At 37.0% G+C, this 22,212-nt stretch overlaps 1 protein-coding gene and 1 pseudogene across 8 annotated transcripts in view; both read right to left on the minus strand.

Annotated features, from left to right (window-relative positions):
- The window catches only part of GPATCH8 (G-patch domain containing 8), a 95,134-nt gene that overhangs the window by 26,847 nt on the left and 46,075 nt on the right, over positions 1–22,212 (minus strand). For 5 of the 8 annotated variants that reach the window (XM_027517206.1, XM_027517207.1, XM_027517212.1 and 2 more), the window contains 2 exons: positions 18,670–18,737; positions 17,195–17,281 (listed from right to left, as the gene is read on the minus strand). In XM_027517206.1, the coding sequence (XP_027373007.1) occupies positions 17,195–17,281; positions 18,670–18,737 (155 nt within the window). Of the gene's footprint in view, positions 1–17,194; positions 17,282–18,669; positions 18,738–20,820; positions 20,866–22,212 lie in introns of all 8 variants that reach the window. The other 3 variants (XM_027517213.1, XM_027517210.1, XM_027517211.1) reach the window with 1 other exon arrangement.
- Positions 658–4,300, minus strand: LOC113877248 (annotated as a pseudogene).

A 22,212-nucleotide genomic window follows, 5' to 3' on the forward strand; every position in this document is an offset into this window, starting at 1 on the left:
ATCCGAAAGGAAATCAGCCATGAATGTTCTTTGGAAGGACTGATGTTGAAGCTGAAACTCCAATACTTTGGTCACCTGATGCAAAGAACTGCCTCAATGGAAAAGACCCTGATGCTGGCAAAGACTGAAAGTGGGAGGAAAAGGGGACGACAGAGGATGAGATGGTTGGATGGCATCACTGACTCGATGGACATGAATTTGAGCAAGCTCCAGGAGTTGCTGATGGACAGGGAAGCCTGGTGTGCTGCAGTCCATGGGGTCACAAAGAGTTGGACACAACTGAGTGACTGAATTGAACATTAGACTTTGTTAAATTAAGCATTATTTGTATTAAAATTTCAAAGATCATTATTAGAAGAGAGAGAGGAGAGTAAAAAAGTTGGCTTAAAGCTCAACATTCAGAAAACAAAGATCATGGCATCCAGTCCCCATCACTTCACGGCAAACAGATGGAGAAACAGTGGAAACAGTGGCAGACTTTATTTTCTTGGGCTCCAAAATCACTGCAGATGGTGACTGCAGCCATGAAATTAAAAGATGCTTACTCCTTGGAATAAGTTATGACCAACCTAGACAGAGGATGAGACGGTTGGACGGCATCACCGACTCAATGGACATGAGTCTGAATAAACTCCGGGAGTTGCTGATGGACAGGGAGGCCTGGCGTGCTGCAGTCCATGGGGTCGCAAAGAGTTGGACACGACTGAGTGACTGAACTGAACTGAGGAATACTAAAGGGGGGAAGATTAAGAAAACTTCAGTTTTATAAAGGTAATACAGGCCAACAAAACACAGAAAAATTAAGAATATAGAAAGTAAAAAGATCTAAGAAACAGACTTACAAGTAATCACAAGAAATGTAAATGCACTAAAATAAAACCGTCAGAAAAATTTAACTACATGCTGATTAGAAGAGATATCCCTATGAGGACTTTGAAAGTTAAAGGACAGAAAAAGATATGCCAGGCAAATTACTAACCAAAAGAAGTTGGAATGACTATTAATGTTCAAGTTTTTAGACTTTATAGTAGAAAACTTTACTTGAGTTTGTGGCTAGCTATGGACTTAAACATAACAAGATTATTCTCCAAATAAGTGGCACTGGTAAGTTTGAAAAGCCAACAAAGATATGCTGGTTTTACATTAGTCTTAATGAGGTTTTGGCTCAAAACTGTGGGGACTGGCAAAAAGAGGTGGTCTGGTTTGACTCAGCAGTTCCACTTAAACAGAGATCGAGACACATCTCAAAGCAAGTGGCTTAATTCATTTGCTATAAGGTAATACAAAAGAGTGAGAAGGGGAAAGGAATGGTAACATGATTGCTTTGCTAGCCTTTTAGTAGGTGCCATTACTCTCATGAGCAGCTCCTTCTAGTTAACAGACCTAAAGATAAATCTCATTGCAAAGGTTCTACAATCAGTTTTTTATTCAGCTTAGTATCTTTTGGACAGTTTCAAAACATCTCTATCATCTAACATCTCTCTACAACTATTCAAGTTGAGCTACTTAGTTAGTAAGCAAGAAAAGGTTGCTGTGTTTTGTGTAAGGCCAGTACTAAACTAGTTTGAACAGACTAGTTAAGACTGAAAAATGAATAATGTGGCACATTATGATTTTTTCCCCTCTTCAGTCCTTCTCACTAGTTTTCTCTAAGCTTCCTAGACTACTTCATGTTGTCTGGCTAAAAGCAATTTGTGGATATTCTTCCTTATCAGTGCTGGTTTCCCAGAAAGAAGTCAGAAAGTTCACTTGCCCAATTTTCCTTAAAATTAAGGTGAAGACATATGATCTACCATCTCTTCCTGTGAAATGTATTTTATATGAGACTTTGATTCAAAAGTGAGCAGTACAAAGAAGTGCCAAGTGGAATCCATCTTCTAGCAATGGTGGCTGCAAAAGCATATTGATTACAAGAGATTATTGTATCTCAAGTCTTTCAATGGGAACCACATTCCTTCTTTCGTAAGTACTTTCTTTGAAATTTCTTTTAGATAGTCTTTTGCTAGCAAATGGATTTTTTTAATCTGAAAATTTATTTTTAATCTTTATTCTTAAAGATATTTTTGCTGGGTATACAATTATAGGTTGATGGTTGTTTGTTCTGAGCATATTCAACATTCCATTAGATTGCATCAATAACAGAACTGACACTGTATTCTGATTTCCTTGTTACTGTAACAGTTCTTCAAAGACTGTCTTTTGTTTGATATTGTACAGTTTTATCAGGATTTTATCAGGATATTACAGTTTTATCTATGTGTACACCTTCTTTTTTATCTTGCTCCAGAGATTCATTAGGCTTCCCGAATATATGAGTTGTGTCTTTCGTCAAATTCTGGGATCTCTTCTTTGAACACTGCCTCTGCCATTTTTCTTTCATTCTGGAACTCTACCTAAACACATTAGTTTTACATTCTTTATCATATAACTCCATTTTTTTCATGTATTTTCCATTTCTCCTTTTCTTGCCCTCCCTCTCTCCACTTTTTGCTACATTCTTCAGATGTGTTACAATTCAAAATTCAACTTTGTGTAAAATGCTATTAAATCTTCCCCTTAAATCTTGTGCCCTTCCTTACTCATAATCTGAATTCTTAAAAAAAAATTTTTTTAAACAAATCCACTTTATTTATTTTTTAATAAGTTTAAATCCTCAAAGGGTAACAGCATCACACAGATTCCGGATCCAATGGCCTTAGCAGGAAAGATTGTTTTGGAACTGGTATGAACCATGTCACTGTTTCCATGAGTGTAAATTATCCTTCCCCAGATTACTCTGGTTTTGTTAGGTTTTCCACCAGGAGTTAGTGAGTTGTTCTTTGCTTTGCACACATAAGCTCATCTCTTGCCTAGACAGAATTCAGTTTCATCTCAAGCATATACACCTTCCATTTTCAGGCGAGTTGTGTGGTTCCCTCTGGTTCCATAGACCTCGATTATAGACAGCAAAAATGGCCTCAGACCACAACCTTCCAGACATATTTGTTGTTTTAGAAGTCCTATTTCCAGCAAGCCTCCAGAGTCCAAGATGGTTGAAAGAGCCCAATTTATTCTTAAACATACTAAATATGCTTGTCTTACATGCTTTAATCTGTGCTTACAATTTTAGTATCTTAAATCTTAAAGAGGTCTGACCCGTCTCTTTTTTTCTTCATTAATTCTAGTCCATAGTGTCTAGTTTCTCAGTTGGATTTATGATTTGACTATGATTTCTTATTTGGGGGAGCTTTATTTAGGAGTTCTTTTTTTCATGTGTGCGACTAGCAGGATTTTAGTTCCCCATTCAGGGACTGAATCTGCGCTATAGCAGTGAAAGCGCCACTGCACCATCAGGTAAATTCCCTTTATAGGAGTTCTTTGAGGCCTAAGTTGTTTCAGAGAAGTTTGAATTTTCTTCTTCCCAAGGGCCTGAGATCATTTTATCATGTATTTCATTTGTTTTTAAAATGTCCCATTTTTATTTTATGTCCCACTAAAAAAGAAACAACTTCTCAGTCATTATCTCTACTTTCTCCTATTAGGATTTTTAAAATACTGCATTAAAGTATTACCCCACTGATCTTAGATATTCTGTTCTGTTTGGGTTTTGTGTGTGTGTGTGTGTGTGTGTTTTCTTTCAATTTCAGTTTGGATAATTTCTATTGACTTGCCTTCAAATTTATAGATTCTATCCTCTTCTGTGTTTAGTCTGCTGCTAAGTTCAATCTTCATCTCTGATACTGTATTTTCCCTTTCTCCCTGGGTGATTTAATCCATTTTCATGACAATAACATCATCGATATGCTACAAATCTCCCAGTCCAATATTTCTTGCTGAGACCAACAAAAGAATGCAGCTTTAAAGAGGAAAAGAAGTAGGGGAAGGGAAGGTGGGAAAACAGGGAAGACAAAATAAGATGGCAGATTTAAATCCAAATATACTTGAAATGACTTTATTACTAGATTAAATATTCCAATTAAGAAAGACTAGGAGGAAAAAAGAAATTAGAAGACAGACTAGATAAAACACCTCTAAATAATCCAATTAAATATTGATTACAAAAGTTAACAGAAAAAGGGTGAAAACAGATGCATTCTCTATGAATTGAAGGGAACTTCCTCAATCTGATAAAGCCATCTATGAAAAACGTCAGCTAACATCACACTTAAAAGACTAAAAGCTAGCCCCCTAAAATCAGAAGAGAGATGTCTGTTCCCTTCTAAGACAGTTATCTGCTTTTGCCATTTCACTGCTAAATGAATTTAGCAAAGTTGTAGGATACAAGATAGGATACAAGATTAACATAAAAAAAATAACAATATCATAAAAAACTAGAGTGTGTGTGCCTAGTCACTCAGTCATGTCCACTCTTTGCGACCACATGGACTGTAGCCCGCCAGGCTCCTCTGTCCATGGGGATTCTCTAGGCAAGAACACTGGAGTAGGTTGCCATCCCCTCCTTCAGGGAATCTTCTCAACCCAGGAGCTGAACCCAGGTTTCCCACACTGCAGGCAGATTCTTTACCATCTTAGCCACCAGGGAAGCCCAAGAATACTGGAGTGGGTAGCCTATCCCTTCTCCAGGGGAACTTCCCAACCAAGGAATCAAACCAGGGTCTCCTGCATTGCAGGCAGATTCTTTACTAGCTGAGCTACCTGGGAAGCCCAAAAAACCACAATACATAGGATTGAATTAACAAGAGAAATATAGAACTTAAACATTGAATTTGTATGGAAGCACAAAAGACCCCAAACAGCCAAAGCAATCTCTAGAAAGAAAAACAGCTGGAGGAATCAGAGTCCCTGAGTTCAGACTATACTACAAACTAGAGTAATCAAGACACTATGGTACTGGCATAAAAACAGAAATATAGATCAATGATACAAGATAGAAAGCCCAGAGATAAACCTAAGCACCTACAGTCACCTAATCTATGACAGAGGAGGCAAGAATATACAAGGGAGAAAAGACAGCCTCTTCAATAAGTGGTGCTGGGAAAACTGGATGACTCTAGGTAAAAGAATGAAATAAGAACACTATTTAACACCCTACACAAAATAAACTCAAAATGGATTAAAGACCTAAATGTAAGATGAGACACTATAAAACTCTTAGAGGAAAATACAAGCAAAATGTTATTTGACATAAACCACAGCAAGACCTTTTTGACTCACCTTCTAAAGAATGAAATTTAAAATAAACAAATGGGATCTATTTAAACTTAAAAGTTTTTGCATGACAAAGGAAATCATAAACAAGATAAAAAGACAACCCATAGAACAGGAAAAAATATCTGCAAACGAAACAACGGACAAAGGATTGATTAATCTCCAAAATATACAAACAGCTCACGGAGCTCAGTATCAAAAAATGAACAAAGAATCCAATAAAAAAAATGGGTCAATCAAAAACCTAAACAGATATCTCTCCAGGGGAGACACAGATGGCCCTTTAAGGCACATGAAAAGATGCTCAACATCATTAATTATTAGACAAATACAAATAAAAATTACAATGAAGTATCATCTCACACAGGTCAGAACGACCATCATCAAAAAGTCTACAAACAATAAATGCTGGAGAGTGGAGAAAAGGGAATCCTATTACAGGTTGGTGGGAATGTAAATTGATATAGCCTCTGTGGAGAACAGTATGGAGGTTCCTTAAAAGACTAAAAACAGAACTACCTTAGGACCCAGCAATTCCACTACTAGGCATATACCCTAAGAAAACCAAAATTCAAAGTGACACACGTTCACTGCAGCCCTATTTACAAAAGCCAGGACATGGAAACAACCTAAATGTACAATGATAGATGAATGGATAAAGAGGTGGTACATATATACAACTGAATATTGCTCAGCCATAAAAAAGAACAAAATTTAGTCATTTGTAGAGATGTGGATGGACCTACAGTCTGTCATACTGAGTGAAGTTAGTCAGAAAGAGAAAAACATCATATTTTAGTGCATACATGTGGAATGTAAAGCAATTATACTTCAATTTAAAACACCCCAAACCAATCTATAGAATCAACATAATCCTTATCAGAATCCCAGCTGGGGGATTTCCCTGGCACTCGAGTCGTTAAGACTGTGCTTCCGGACTTCCCTGATGGTCCAGCAGTTAAGAATCCGCCTGCCAATGCAGGGGGTGTGGGTTCAATCCCTGGTCCAGGAAAATTCCACATGCTATGGAGCAACTGGGCCCATGAGCCAGTGCCATAACTACTGGAGCCACTGTGTCCTAGAGCCCGTGCTCTGAAACGAGAGAAGCCACTACAATGAGAAGCCCACACATTGCAACTAGGGAAAGCCTGTGCACATCAATGAAGACCCAGCACAGCCATAAATAAACACATAATAAATTTTTTTTAATTAAAAAAAAAGAAAAAAAGACTTTGCACTTCCAATGCAGGGGGCACGGGTTCAATCCATGGTCAGGGAACTAAGATGCCACATGCTGCAAGGTACAGCCAAAAACAGAATAAGTAAAAAGATTTAATAAACAAATAATGAAAGAACTGCAACTGCCTTCTTTGTAGAAATTGACAAGCTCATTCTAAAATGCACACAGAACTGTAAGGGACCAAGAACAGCCAAAACAATCCTAAAAATGAATAAATTAGAAAGGCTCACACTTCTCAACTGCAAAATTTGCTACAAAGCAACAGTAGTAAAGACAGTGTGTTTCTCCAAAGGCATGCAGATTAATGGAATATAAATGAGAGGGAAAACCCCACACATTTATGGTCAACTGATTTCTGATGAGGTGCCAAGGCCATTCAATGGGGAAAAAATAGTCTTTTCAACAAATAATGCTGGGACAACTGTGCAGGCACAGGCAAAAGACTGAATTTGGACCCCTTTCTGTTAATTTTGACATGCAAAAATTAATTTAAAATATACCAAAGACCCAAAGCTATAAGAGCTAAAACTATAAAACTCTTAGAAGGAAACATAGGTGTAACTTTTCATGGTCTTGGATTAAGCAATGGGTTCTTAGATATGATATCAAAAACACAAGCAACCAAAGAAACAAAGATAAAATGGACTTCACCAAAATTTAAAACTATGAGCAACAAAGGACATTATCAAGTGAAACGACAATAAAAAAAGGAAGAAAATATCTGCAAATCATACATCTGACAAAGGTTCTTATAACACAATAAAATGAAAATTAATAAAACAGACAAATAAAATTAATAAAATTAATAAAAACACAGTCTGTCAAAAGACAGACCTCCCTGGTAGTCCAATGGTTAATAATCCTCCTGCCAATGCAGGCAACACAGATTTGATCCCTGGTCTGGGCAGATTCCATATACCATGGGGCAACTAAGCCTGTGTGGCACAACTACTGAAGCCCACACACCCTAGAGCTGGTGCTCCACCACAAGAGAAGCCACACAATGAGAAGCCCTTTCATCACAACTACAGAGTAGCCCCCACTCATTCCCAGCACAGCCAAAAATAAAACAAATTAAATTTTTTTTTTAATTTTAAGAAATACAGTATTATTTTTTAAAAATGCGCAAAAGATCTGAATAGACATTTCTCAAAAAAACATCATTTAAAGGTCAATAAGCACATGAAAAGGTGCTCAACCAAAACCAAAAGAAGATACTGCTACTTCATACCTACTACAATGACTATAATAAAAAAGAAAACGAGTGTTAAGAATGTGGAGAAATTGTAACTCTCATATAGCACTGGTGGGAATGCAAAGTGGTACAACCATCTGTGGAAAAGAGTGGTGGTTCCTTAAAAAGTTAAACACTGACTTACCATTTAACTAGCAATTTCATTCCTAGGTATACACAAAAGAGAATTGAAAAATATATTCACACAAAAACTTGCACAAGATGTTCAGAGCAGGATTATCACAATAGCCAAAAATTGGAAACAACTCATATGGCCATTAATTGATGAATAAACAAACTGTAGTATACTCATACAATGCAATATTATTCAGTCCTAAAAAGGGATGAAGTTTTGATACATACTATTTACATGGATGAACTTGGGAAACATTATGCTAAGTAAAAGAAGTCAGATACAAAAAGCCACATATTGAATGATTTATTAATAATTTACATGAAATGATCAGAATAGGCAGATCTATAGTGACAAACAGTGGCTGCCAGGGGAGGGAGACGTGGTGGGGTGGGGGAAGAAGGAGGAGTGACTGCTGACAAGTACACGGTTTCTTCTGGGAGTAAAGTAGATGTTCTAGAATTAATGGTGATGGTTGTACAACACTGTGAATATGCTGAGTTACTAAACTATATTACATATGGGTGAACAGCAGCAAAAAAAAATCTACCTGAAAAAACATAACTGAATGATAAACACGAAATTCAGAATAGTGCTTACCTCAGGAAGAGGAAGTGAATGGGATGGGATCATAAAGTTATTGATAACGTTCTTTTTCTTAAATAGAGCAGAGTGTTAAACACAAGTGTCTATAGTTGCTTTTTATATCTTCTACATATTTGCTAAATACCTTATCAATATTGATGCTAAGGGTATCAAAATAGGACAGCATTTCCACCCCCCACCCCCCCATTAAAAGTGTGGTAGAGCTATTTGGCTTTAAAACTATGTACAACTTTCACACACACACACAAAGAATAGAAGGCAGTGAGTGTAGACTATTTTTTCAAAAATAGTAGCTGCAGTGACTAAGAGTCAATAGAGTGAAGTTTATTTTGGTTTTAGTGGTTCCTTTCCCCTAAGAATGTGTGAGAATGTTTACTGGTGATAGGAAATGTATGAGTGAGTTTGCCAACACAAGAAAAAAGATGTAAACTTCTTGATAAGACAGAGAGGATTAGGATCCAGAATTCAGATGTAGGTAGGAAGTTCATTTGACAAACCATGAAACCAGGGAAAAACATTTAAGGATGGGAACAGATAGACCAAAGTCTGATGGCAGATTTATAGATAGAAGAAGGCACTCTCATTTGATAGTCTAAATTGTCTCTACGCTTCCTACTAGGAGTAAGAAAAGATGCAAGAAGGACAAGGGTAGCTGAGGGAAGGTAAGAGCTTGAGGATCAATGTTTTGAGAATGACCGCTGAACAGACTAAGAGGAAGATAACGCATGAAAGGATTCCTTGACAGTTCTGAGAGTCCACTGAGTTGGCACCAGTCCCAGACTACGCTACTGCAATGATGTAGAAATGAAGGATGCAAGTATTTGTACTGAGTGGAGATAGGTTCTTGGTAAGCAGGCATGACAAAAAGGACTGGGAAGAAAGGAAGCTGGAATTGAAGTGTTGAGAGAAGGAAAAAGATCAATCTGTGGTGTTCAAGACCTATAAATTAAGGAGTGGCTAAGTTACTAAAGTCAAGGTTCCAAGGTCATGTGAAGGTGAAGAACAAACATGAAATAAAGGAGTGAAACATCAAGAAATGGAGAGGGTTTTAGGAGCTGTATAATTCACAGTTGATAAGATTTCTGAGTAAAAAAAAATCTGATCAATAAAATGAGGATAATTCCTGTTCTATCTCCACAAAGAGTTCAAAAGTGAAATAATTTCTTGGTCAGGAGAGAAAGAGTCTCAAAATATAATATATAATTTAATGAGGTTGTGTACTACTCAGATATTTCATGTATTCATTACTTGATAACTTTCACTTGAAAAACAATAAAAATGCATTCTCTAAAATGTTTATATTCCTGACAGTGTATCAAATGAGATGACAATCAAAACTGCAAACTACACAAGGAAACAAACCACTGTGAGAAAGTCAGAAGCAGCAAATTACAAAAACATTTATAAAGTACTATAGATGATAGAGACTTGAAAGAAATTATAAAATAAGAAAATTTAGAATGTTTTAAGAAAAATAAGACAGAAATAGTAACCAAAAGGCAAAGGTTTTGCTTTCCAAAAAATTGGCAATTTTGGGGGAAAAGAATCAAAAAGATATTTTAAAAGGCACTGATTTTCAATACAGTTGTTTTTAAAGAAGTCATTGAAATATAATAAAACTATAAATATTAATTTTAGAATATACATGGTAGGTATATAAGTATTAAATGTACAGATCTTTCAATTTTCCTGTATGCTCAACAATTTTCATTATGAAGTATCACTGAAATAAAAGTAAGTAAATGATAAATTAGGTACAACTAGAAGAGAAAATCCTCTATACTATCTTCTAAACTCTGTTTTTCCCTTTTAGATTTAAATCTTTAATCCACCTGTAGTTGATTAGTGTACAGTATGGAAGTACAGTCTCCTCCAACAATACAAGAGAAGACTCTACACATGGACATCATCAGATGGCCCAAACCAAAATCAGACTGATTATATTCTTTGCAGCCAAAGATGGAGAAGCTCTATACAGTCAACAAAAACAAGACTGGGAGCTAACTGTGGCTCAGATCATGAATTCCTTATTGCCAAATTCAGACTTAAATTGACCATTCAGGTATGACCTGAATCACATCCCTTGATTATACAGTGGAAGTGAGAAATAGATTCAAGGGATTAGATCTTATAGAGTGCCTCAAGAACTGTGGACAAAGGTTCGTGACACTGTACAGGAGACAGTGAGCAAGACCATCCCCAAGAAAAAGAAATGCAAAAAAGCAAAATGGCTGTCTGAGGAGGCCTTACAAATAGCTGAGAAAAGAAGTGAAGCAAAAAACAAAGGAGAAAAGCAAAGATATACCCATCTGAATGCAGAGTTCCAAAGAATAGCAAGGAGAGATAGGAAAGCCTTCCTCAGTGATCAGTGCAAAGAAATAGAGGAAAACAATAGAATGGGAAAAACTAGAGATCTCTTCAAGAAAATTAAAGATACCAAGGGAACATTTCATGCAAAGATGGACACAATAAAGGACAGAAATGGTATGGACCTCACAGAAGCAGAAGATATTAAGAAGTGGCAAGAATGTACAGAAGAACTATACAAAAAAGATCTTCATGACCCAGATAATCACAATAGTATGATTACTCACCTAGAGCCAGACATCCTGGAATACAAAGTCAAGTAGGCCTTAGGAAGCATTACTACGAACAAAGCTAATGGAGGTGATGGAATTCCAGTTGAGCTATTTCAAATCCTGAAAGATGATGCTGTGAAAGGGCTGCACTCAATATGCCAGCAAATTTGGAAAACTCAGCAGTGGCCATACTGGAAAAGGTCAGTTTTCATCCTAATCCCAAAGAAAGGCAATGCGAAAGAATGTTCAAACTATTGCACAATTGCATTCATCTCACACACTAACAAAGTAATGCTCAAAATTCTCCAAGCCAGGCTTCAACAGTACATGAACCGTGAACTTCCAGATGTTCAAGCTGGATTCAGAAAAGGCAGAGGAACCAGAGATCAAATTGCCAACATCCGCTGGATCATCGAAAAAGCAAGAGAGTTCCAGAAAAACACCTACTTCTGCTTTATTGACTATGCCAAAGCCTTTGACTGTGTGGATCACTTGGAACCAACTGTGGAAAATTCTTAAAGAGATGGGAATACCAGACCACCTGACCTGCCTCTTGAGAAATCTGAATGCAGGTCAGTAAGCAAGTTAGAACTGGACATGGAACAACAGACTGATCCCAAATCGGGAAAGGAGTACGTTAAGGCTGTATAATGCCACCCTGCTTATTTAACTTATATGTAGAGTACATCATGAGAAATGCTGGGCTGGATGAAGCACAAGCTGGAATCAAGATTCTGGGAGAAATATCAATAACCTCAGATATGCAGATGACACCACCCTTATGGCAGAAAGTGAAGAGGAACTAAAGAGCCTCTTGATGAAAGTGAAAGAGGAGAGTGAAAAAGTTGGCTTAAAACTCAAAATTCAGAAAAGTAAGATTATGGCATCTGGTCCCATCACTTCGTGGCAAACAGACGGGGAGACAATGGAAACAGTGATAGACTTCATTTTCCTGGGCTCAAAATCACTACAGATGTTGACTGCAGCCATGAAATTAAAAGACGCTTGCTCCTTGGAGGAAAAGCTATGACCAACCTAGACAGCATATTAAAAAGCAGAGACATTACTTTGCCAACAAAGGCCCATCTAGTCAAAGCTATGGTTTTTCCAGTAGTCATGTATGGATTTGAGAGTTGGACTATAAAGAAAGCTGAGCGCTGAAGAATTGACGCTTTTGAGCTGTGGTGTTGGAGAAGACTCTTGAGAGTCCCTTGGACTGCAAGCAGATCCGACCAGTCCATCTGAAAGGAAATCAGCCCTGAATGTTCTTTGGAAGGACTGATGTTGAAGCTGAAACTCCAATACTTTGGCCACCTGATGCAAAGAACTGATTCACTGGAAAAGACCCTGATGCTGGGAAGGATTGAGGGCGGGAGTGGAAGAGGACAGAGGATGATATGGTTGGATGGCATCATCAACTCAATGGATATGAGTTGAGTAAACCCCAGGAGTTGGTGATGGACAGGGAGGCCTGGCATGCTGCTGTCCATGGGGTCACAAAGAGTCAAACATGACTGAGCAACTGAACTGAACTGATGGGGGCAGAAGTTCAAAGTCACTATTTCCCATATGGATAGCCAATTGTCTCAGAATCATTTACTGAAAAATTCATTCTTTTCCCCACTTATTTGCAATATCACCTTTCTCTTATCAAGTGGTCAAATATGTAAGGGTCTGCATCTGGGCTCTCTTTTCTGTTCCATTGGCCTATTCCTGTGCCAATAACATATCTTAATTACTGTAGCTTTCTATCTTATACTTTAAGAATTCTTTGACTATTCTTGGGCCTTTGCACTTTCATATAAATTTTGGAATCAGCTTATCAAATTCCATACAAAATTTTATTGGGATTTCTATCTGACTGATTTGAATATATAGGAAGATTGAAGGAAAACAAATGCCCTTACAATACTGGATCTTTTAATTCATGACCATAATAAAAAAAAAATCTCATTTTTAAAATTTATTGTTCTTTAATGCCTCATTGAAAATAATGCTTCACAATTTTTCTCTTAAGTCTCCCACATCTCATTAGATCTATACTCAAATGCTTCATATACTTGTTTGCTATTACAATTGATGACATTTTGTTATCTCCAGCTTCTAATTCTCTGTTCTTGATATACAGATGCCACCCCTTGGTGGCTCAGATGGTAAAGAATCTGCCTTCAATGCAGGAGACCCAGATTCAATCCCTGGGTTGGAAAGATCCCCTGGAGAAGGAAATGGCTACCCACTCCAGTACTCTTGCCTGGAGAATCCCATGGACACAGGAGCCTGGCAGGCTACAGTCTGTATGCAAATTTAAATTAGATTTTGTATCAAGCATCCCGCTAAACTCTGTTATTTGTAACTCTTGTGTAAATTCTCTTGGATATCTCTGAATATAATCATAGCTACAAACAAAAGACCGTTGTCTCTCCCTTTCATCTTATATCTTTGTTTCCACCTGTCTGCCTTACTGCCTTGCTAGTTAAGACTTCGAACACAATATTTAATAAAAACAATAACTCAGGCATCCTTGTCACATTTCCCTATCTCAAAAGGAAAGTTTTCAACTTTTCAATATTAAGTATGATGTCTCCTGTACAGTTTTTATAGGCATTCCATCTGGTTAAAAAAGGTCCTTTCTTGGTCAGGTGGACAAGATTATGAATGAATGATTAAGATGATTACATAATTTTTTCTCTTTAGTCATGTAACATGGTTGACTATATAAACTGATTTTAACATTAAATCAATCTTGCATTCCTGGGATAACTTAGTTATGGCATATCCTAAATTAGTTCTCGTATTTTAAGATTTGCATCTGTAACCTATGTGCAGGGCAGGGAGAGAAACTCAAACACAGAGAACAGACTTATGGACACAGTGGAGGAGGGAGAGGGTGGGACGAGTTGAGAGTAACACTGAAATATACACATTCAGTTCAGTTCAGTTCAGCTGCTCAGTCGCGTCTGACTCTTTGTGACCCCATGGACTGCAGCACGCCAGGCTTCCCTGTCCATCACCAACTCCCAGAGTTTGCTCAAATTCATGTCCATTGAGTCAGTGATGCCATCCAACCATCTCACCCTCTGTCGTCCCCTTCTCTTCCTGCCTTCAATCCTTCCTGGCATCAGGGTCTTTTCAAATGAGTCAGCTCTTCGCATCAGGTGGCCAAAGTATTGGAGTTTAAGCTTCACCATCAGTCCTTCCAATGAACAGTCAGGACTGATTTCCTTTAGGATATACATTACCACGTGTAAAACAGATAGCTAATGGGAAGCTGCTGTATAGCACAGGGAGCTCAGTCTAGTGCTTTGTGACAAACCAGAGGGGTGTCAGATGGGGTGAGAGGTAGGATGGAGGTTCAAGAGGGAGGGGACATATGTATACCGATGGCTGATTCATGTTGATGTATGGTAGAAACCAACCAACACTGTAAAGCAATTATCCTCCGATTAAAAAATAAGTTTAAAAAAAGGAAAAAAATTTTAAAAATCTGCATTTGTGTTATATGTCATTATAATTAACTGTCCTTATCAGGATTTATCTTCAAGATGGTACTTTCTGTTGTTTTTTATAGCCACTAAGTCATGTCTGACTCTTTTGTAATCCCCATGGGCTACAGCCTGTTAGGCTCCTTCTGTCCATGGGATTTCCCAGGCAAGAATACTGGAGTTAAACTGCCATTTCTTTCTCCAGGGGATCTATGGTACTAGTCTCTTTCATTAAATGAGCTAGGATTTTTTCTTCATTTTCAATTCCCTGAAGATCAGGAATAGCTGCTGTTCAAGGCCGAAGTTATTTCTTTTATGATTTTTGATAGAACTCAGTATAGTGAAGTTATTTGGGCTGTATGGAAAGATTTTTCACTACATATTTAACTTATATAATTTATACACATTATAAGATTACTGAGGTTTTCCATTTCTATTCAAGTCTATTTTAGGAAGTTATATATTTTAAGAATTCATCTACTTAAAACTATCTTTACATTCAAAGCATAGTTATCCGTACTATTTTTATCTTTTACTGCCTGCCACACCTACAATGATATCCTCTCTTTTCATTATTGATATTGGTTTTCTACCATCTTTTCTTTCTCAATATCACCACAAGTATGTCAAAGAACAAACTTTTGGATCTGTTGTATATTTGTTTTCTATTTCATTCTTTTTTTGTTCTTATCATTATCTTCATTACTTCTTTTTTTTTTTTTTTTAACATTCTTTGTGTTTATTTTGCTATTCTTTTGGCTAACTTCCCAAGAGAAACGTTTACTTCATTTATTTCTTGCCTTTCTTTTTTTCTGAGGTAAGCATTTAAGGACATGTATTTGCTATAAAATATAATATTGCTTTAGCTTACCTTACAAATTTTGATGTGTAACATTTTTTTCTTTCAGTCCAAAATATTTTGCAATTACGATTGTGATTTCTGCTTCTACTGGCAGGTTAAATAAAAATGTGTATCTTAATTTTGAAAGGTTTTTAAAAACTTTTAAAAAGCTAATTGTTTTGTGGCTTGATAACTTGATTTTCCAGGTGGCGCTAGTGGTAAAGAATCCGCCTGCCAACGCAGGAGACACAAGAGAGGCTGGTTTGATCCCTGGGTCTGGAAGATCCCCTAGAGGAGGAAACGGCACCCCACTCCAGTATTCCTGACTGCAAAATTCCACGAAAGGAGCCTGGAGGGCTACAGTCTGTGGGGCCGCAAAGTGTTGGACATGACTGAGAAACTAAGCACACACACACACAAAACTTGATTTCAGTTCTCTGAAATTTGTTCATACTTTTATGACACACCAAACATGGTAGAAAAAAATTTTTTGTTTAAATAAATGTTTCACATACATTTGAAAATTGCTATTTTCAAAGTGATTGGATACACAGCTCTATAAAAGCATTAGGTGAAATTTGTTAAATGTGTTGTTCCAAGCTTCCAAACATCCTTGCAGATATTTCTTTCCTCTACTTGTATCAATTACTGAGAGATATATATTAAAATCTCCCATTACTGTGGTAGATTTAACAATTCTACTTGCAGTTCTGTCAGTTTTTGCTTTATACATTTTTTTTTAATGGTAGAACAGGTTTTTAAAAATGAATCCCTTTACTTTCTGCTTACCTTAAATACCAAGACCAAAATCAGTTTCTATATGATAGTTTTCACTAAATCTGTTTCTTATCTTCAAATTTACCTATTTCATAGTAGAGATTGAACTTACTGAAACATCTTAAAAAGCAAGTACGTTGGTCTTTTTTTTTCCAAGAGAAAAACAATCAGAAATTTATTACCAGGGCATCATGCATACACATCCGAGTAGTCAGTGATGGCTAACTCAAAAGGGGTGGTTAAAACTTGAGCTTATATGCATCTTAACAAAATAACAATAACTTTTTAGAGAAGTGACAAGACAAAGGAAAAGGACTTTAAGTTTCTAGAACAGCAAATGGGGGAACTAATGGAAGATAAGAGTTAGTTAGTAAAGGTTTGCTTCCCTGTTGGTGCTAAGTGGTAAAGAACCTGCCTGCTAATGCAGGAGACATGAGATGCAGGTTCAATCCCTGGGTCGGGAAGATCCCCTGGAGGAAGAAATGGCAACATACTCCAGTATCTTTGCCTGGAGAATCCCAAAGACAGAGGAGTCTAGCAGGCTACAGTCCACGGGGTTGCACAGAGTAGGACATGACTGAAGTGACTCAGCACAAAGCACGATAAAGGTTTGCTACGTAGATCTCTCTGGTGCCCATCTTTGGGCTGATTAGGGTCTAGAGTTGTCTCTGGTGATTAATTTCTGTCCTCCTGGTAGAGAAGGGAAGGGGGATGCCCCTGGTGAGTCATTTTTGAAAGCTAACTTATATTCTAAGCTACAGTTTTCTATTACTATTAGCTTAAAAAGGAAGATACTAAAGTTCTCCATTGTTATTCTTTAAACTCCTCATCCATTAAAAAAGGAAAAAAAGGCTTATCAATAGTATCAAGCTCTCAAAGGACTCATCAATTCTTACTATTATTACCTAATGTATTCCAGGCATTGTTTTCAAACCCTAATGTAGTCTCCACAACAGACATACAAAGTGGTTGTTACATTTAGAGATAATAATATCTCTAAAGTTTTTAACAGAAGCAATAAATAACAGAAACCTGAGGACTAAGACTAATCAATACCAAATGGCAAACAAATGTTGTTGTCAAAGGATTGTTTTCACCAAAATGAATATCTCAATGTGAAAGCCCCACATGCAAGAATGGTTTCATTTAAGTACCTTGTACTTCTGCCTCAGTTCTTCCGTGTCTTCTTTTTCTACTTCTAAGACACGGCGCCGTTCGGTAGCATCTTCAGCATAATCAAGCTTAACAAAAATAGATACAATTAGACTTAATTGCCATAGTACTCCCATCTAGCCATAAAAAAGTCATTTACACAACTACAGTACTATATGAAAATATGTAATTTGCTCAACTGCCTCTTGCTTTACTGTCACATCACAGAGAAAAAAAACATGCAAAATAGTTCATTAATCCTCTCATGCTGGTGGTTCCCAACAGGCATAGTTGATAACAGATTTTACTTCAATGTTCAATGACAAAGAATTAGCAGTAAATGGAGCATAATATTTCAAGCAATGAAAAGAAGGTATCACAGATGAGAGCAGTACACAGCTCTATTGTTGTTCAGTCACTAAGTATTGCCCAACTCTTTGCAACCCCAAGAATTGCAGCAAGCCAGGCTTCCTTATCCTCCACCATCTCCCGGAGTTTGCTAAAACTCATGTCCATTGAGTTGATGATGTCATCCAACCATTTCGTCCTCTGTCGCCCCCTTCTCCCTTTGCCCTCAATCTTTCTCAGCATTAGGATCTTTTCCAATGAGTTGGCTCTTCACATCAGGTAGCCAAAGTATTGGAGCTTCAGCATCAGTCCTTCCAATGAATATTCAGGGCTGACATCCTTTAGGATTGGCTGGTTTGATCTCCGTGCTGTTCAAGGGACTCTCAAGAGTCTAGTACCACAGTTGGAAAGCATCGATTCTTCAGCGTGCAGCCTTCTTCATGGTCCAACTCTCACATCTGTACGTGACTACAGGAAAAACTATAGCTTTGACATGAACCTTTGTTGGCAAAGTGATGTCTCTTCTTTTTAATATGCTGTTTAGGTTTATCATAGCTTTCCTTTCAAGGAGCAAGCATCTCTTAACTGCATGGCTGCAGTCACCATCCGATGAAAATAAAATCTGCTGCTGTTTCCATTTTTACCCCGTCTATTTGCCATGAAGTGATAGGACTGGATGCCATGATCTTAGTTTTTTGAATGTGAGTTTTAAGCCAGCTTTTTCACTCTCCTCTTTCACCTTCATCAAAAGGCTCTTTAGTTCCTCTTCGCTTTCTGCCCTTAGAGTGGTATCATCTGCATATCTGAGGTTGTTGACACAGCTCTGTAGGGGCAAAGCTTCTACCACAACAAATATTTTAAGATTTGAGCTACAGAGCCTACTGAAATGAGCATAAGGGCCTGGGTTTAAGTCTGATCTTATCTTGTGGCATAATGTTGGGGCAATCACTCAACTTCTTTGTAAAGGGGCATTATTTGCCACCTACCTACCTCAAAGACAGCACTAAATGAGAATATAAAATAAGTTTTTTAATTTTCCCTCAAAAATATAAATATTACACCTGAATTTTGGAATTAGTATCCATTTTAAATACCCCATAAAACAAGTCAACCAATGAGATCAATTTACCTCCATTTCCATGCGACCCATGCCCATGACATCATATTTGACGACGATTGGAATGGGATCTGTTCTCCCTGTAACAGGAACATATAATCAAGGTGAGATGTAAGGCTAAGCCAACAGCTCTCTTTACACATTGGGTTTGGGTGGTTAGAGATCTTGCCTTGGAGTGCAGAGACCAGAAAGCTACAGTGAACCAAACACAAGCCATTCTCACAGCTTACAACCAAACCTACCTCTCCAGTTTAAGCCCAACTAACCACCTTGGCTGACCTTCCAGTTGGGGATGATTCCAGATTACTAAAGCAAAATTAAATAAGTAATGCAAAGCATTCCTAAGCAATGGCACCAGGAAGTTTAAAATCAAGAACACTAGAAATTCCTTTTTAAAAAGGCTCCCAAATAACTTTCCATCAAGAATCACTTCACTCTTACTGTTCACTGACATTTTCCCACACACACTTTTAAAACTGGTAATAAATATGTCAACTGACAGGTTTAAATCGGAAGAGCACAGTTTCAAACATGACACAGGAAAATTCAATAACTGCAACTCAGCGTGTTTAGTATTTCTTTGTATTCAAAATATGCTTTACAATTAAATGAAGGGGTGAAAATAATTAAAAGGAACGCAACAGTTAGTTGCCCTGAGGAAAGAATAGTTTTACTTTTATTTTTTTTTTTTAGTTTTACTTTTAAACTGGTGCTCCAAGGTCCCATTTTTCCAGAGTGGATTTAACACTGGCTATGGCAATCAGTAAGCTGTGAAAAGGACTAGTTGCGAAGAAAATTGACTTTAAACTAATTGATCTATGCTGGAGATTTTTTAAAATGTATATTTAATCCACTCATAACCAGCCAAACAAAGCAAAATGGGGCAGACAAGCACTTTACTACCACAGCTGTTTTACATCACAACTTGCGCTGTTTATTGTGATGTAAGCCCACTGAAAAGAGGACTTACCTTATCCGTTGTATACCTTTAGTGAAAAAACACAATGTTTACTTCCCTCATCATTTCACTCAGGCTGGTGTAAACAATTGTTTTTTAAATTAATTTATTTTTTTGTTGTTGTTATACACACATATATATTATACCTTTGGGCTAAAAGTTGAGTTTTGTCAGGCTAAATCTGAGATATGACCAAAACTGAATTTGGGGGGTTAAAAAAAAAGCAATAAATGCCATGCCCATGACTAGGATTAGTCTCGGAGGGGAAAAAAGCTGTTTCCAAAGTGACCAGCAACCACTTGAATCTAGTTGCTCTGTATTTGTGGGATTGATTTTTGTTTCAAAAAGAAATGAAAAACAAATTCAGAAGTTTAATTACTTATCACCAATCTCCCATTATTGCTTTTAAACAATAAGAAGCTAATCAAGAATAATTATCACATGAAAAAAAAATTTAAGTAAATAAAGAACATCTCACACCAGAAAAGAGAACCAAGTTGTAAAACAGCCTTATTTTAGATACTATCAAAAACTGCCAGTTAAACAAAATAAAAATGTGTTACTACCTTCTGCCCAATGGTATAATAAATAAGCAGTGACTGCAATCTTTAGCAAAAGGACCAAATTAAGACAGGTTATAAAAATGACTTCCTAGGTGCAATATCACTTTCATAACGTCTCAATCAGGGATTTACTGGTTAAAAACAAATGGTCCAATGAAAGAATTGGAAAGAAATGTCAAAGTTATTTTTTTTGTTTTGATATATTTTTTGATCTGTCAGAATTTGCTTTGTTAAGAATCAAGAAAATTTTGGTAGAAATTCATTACCTCTGTAAACCCCTGTTATAAACTCTGCATTAGTACTTTTGCCTTCTAGGGCAGTCAAAGTTTGTTTTAATTTATTTATAAATTGCAGTAGCAAGTGCTAGTGCCCATTATATTGTGGGGAAATCAAGTTTTTACAGTATTAGAATTTAATGTTTTAACTGATTTTTTTTTTTTTTTTGGCAATTCTAACACAAACAGGTACATCCCTTCTTAACGTTACCCTTTCATGAACAAGGATCAGACAAGTTGCATAAGGAAAGGAAAGGAAAATGAAAAAGACCAAGCAGAAGGATGAAGGCTACAACAGAGAAAGTAAGCCTAACATATTGGTGCACTGATGACAAAGGAGTAATTCAGTCTGAAAATAAAAAATTACCACTGCTAAGTTTACCATCACCACAACAAGTCCAGGATCATAATGCTGTAAAAAAGAAACACCATTTGTTAGGCAGAAACCATTAGGGTAGGAAACAGGCCTTCTAGCAGGCAGACAGGATGGGGTAAAGTAACAAATTGGGCTTTGTCCCTCCCCCAATTTCAGCTGGGGATGCAGGAAGGTCACTGTGTGCTACCGCAGTTGTTTTCATACCAGTTGGATCAGGGTGTGAGATTTTTGTACTGCTACTTGAGAAAAACATGAACAACCTCTTCTACAACAATGCAGGGGTTGGGGGGAAGGTGGGAGAAAGTGAGAGAACTATCTCTCGCTAGAAAGTGAGAGAACTATCTCTCCCTAGAAAGTGAGAGAACTATCTCTCCCTTCCAGTTTCTCATTTAACTACTCATTCTGTTCAAATCAGTACTCAAGGCCCGAGGTGGGACTTGTTCCTTAAGGAAATAACATCAAAGACAGATCATCAAGGGATTATCAAGTCATTGGCTGCACTAAAAGAACTCTAAGAGGACTGTCTCGTAGAGGGGATCATCAAGACCTCATTATAATAAATAAAAGGTCTGGAAAATAACCTTAGATTGTCAGTGCTTGGAAAACATGAACATTTGAGTTCTGTTATGAATGAATACAACTTTTGTGGTAGACTTCCTCAGAACTTTGTTTCCTTTTAATCAAGTCTTCCCAAGTCCACCAACAGCTTTCTTTCTGCACATAATAAAGCCAAACTTTGAAGACCACCAGGAACTCCAGAGAAATTGGCATCAAAAGGCCTGTCACATTTACAATTAGTCCACTCAGAGAAAACAGTCTGGCTTTAAAAACAATCTGAAGGTAACATTGCTGCCTCCGCCAAGTAGTAATTTTTTCCCATTATTAGAAGTTCCAGACCAAGGAAAAATCCCACTGGGAAAAGACACTGAAGAATACATACATGAAGAGGCTGCAGTATTAAAAAAAAAACAAAAAACCCTCATTTATTCATTTGTGATCAATGACAAATCCTATCATAAAGGAATATCTGAGTAACAACCCATAGTGATGACTTTTCAATGATAAATAGCAAAAAAATGTTTGCTAATATAATAATCCCCTAGAAAACTCAACTTCTTTTTAATACAAATTGAACTACATCCAGTTTCTCTTATTTCTTGGCTTCTCTTAACAGGGACAAGTATTTCTTAAAATTCATTAAAATAAGAACATTTTGTTGTTTATTTCATTTCAAAGGAGGCAACTTCAACCAGAACAATAAATACTTTCCTTAAGAAGAAACTGTCCTCTTCAGCCAAAGATCTATATATAGATACTCTGACTGTGATCTAGCTGACTGGACAAGGGTGGGAAAAAAACATACTACTTATAGAAAATTCTACT

Source organism: Bos indicus x Bos taurus, chromosome 19, assembly GCF_003369695.1.
Source record: "Bos indicus x Bos taurus breed Angus x Brahman F1 hybrid chromosome 19, Bos_hybrid_MaternalHap_v2.0, whole genome shotgun sequence".
Classification (NCBI taxonomy): Eukaryota; Metazoa; Chordata; class Mammalia; order Artiodactyla; family Bovidae; genus Bos; species Bos indicus x Bos taurus.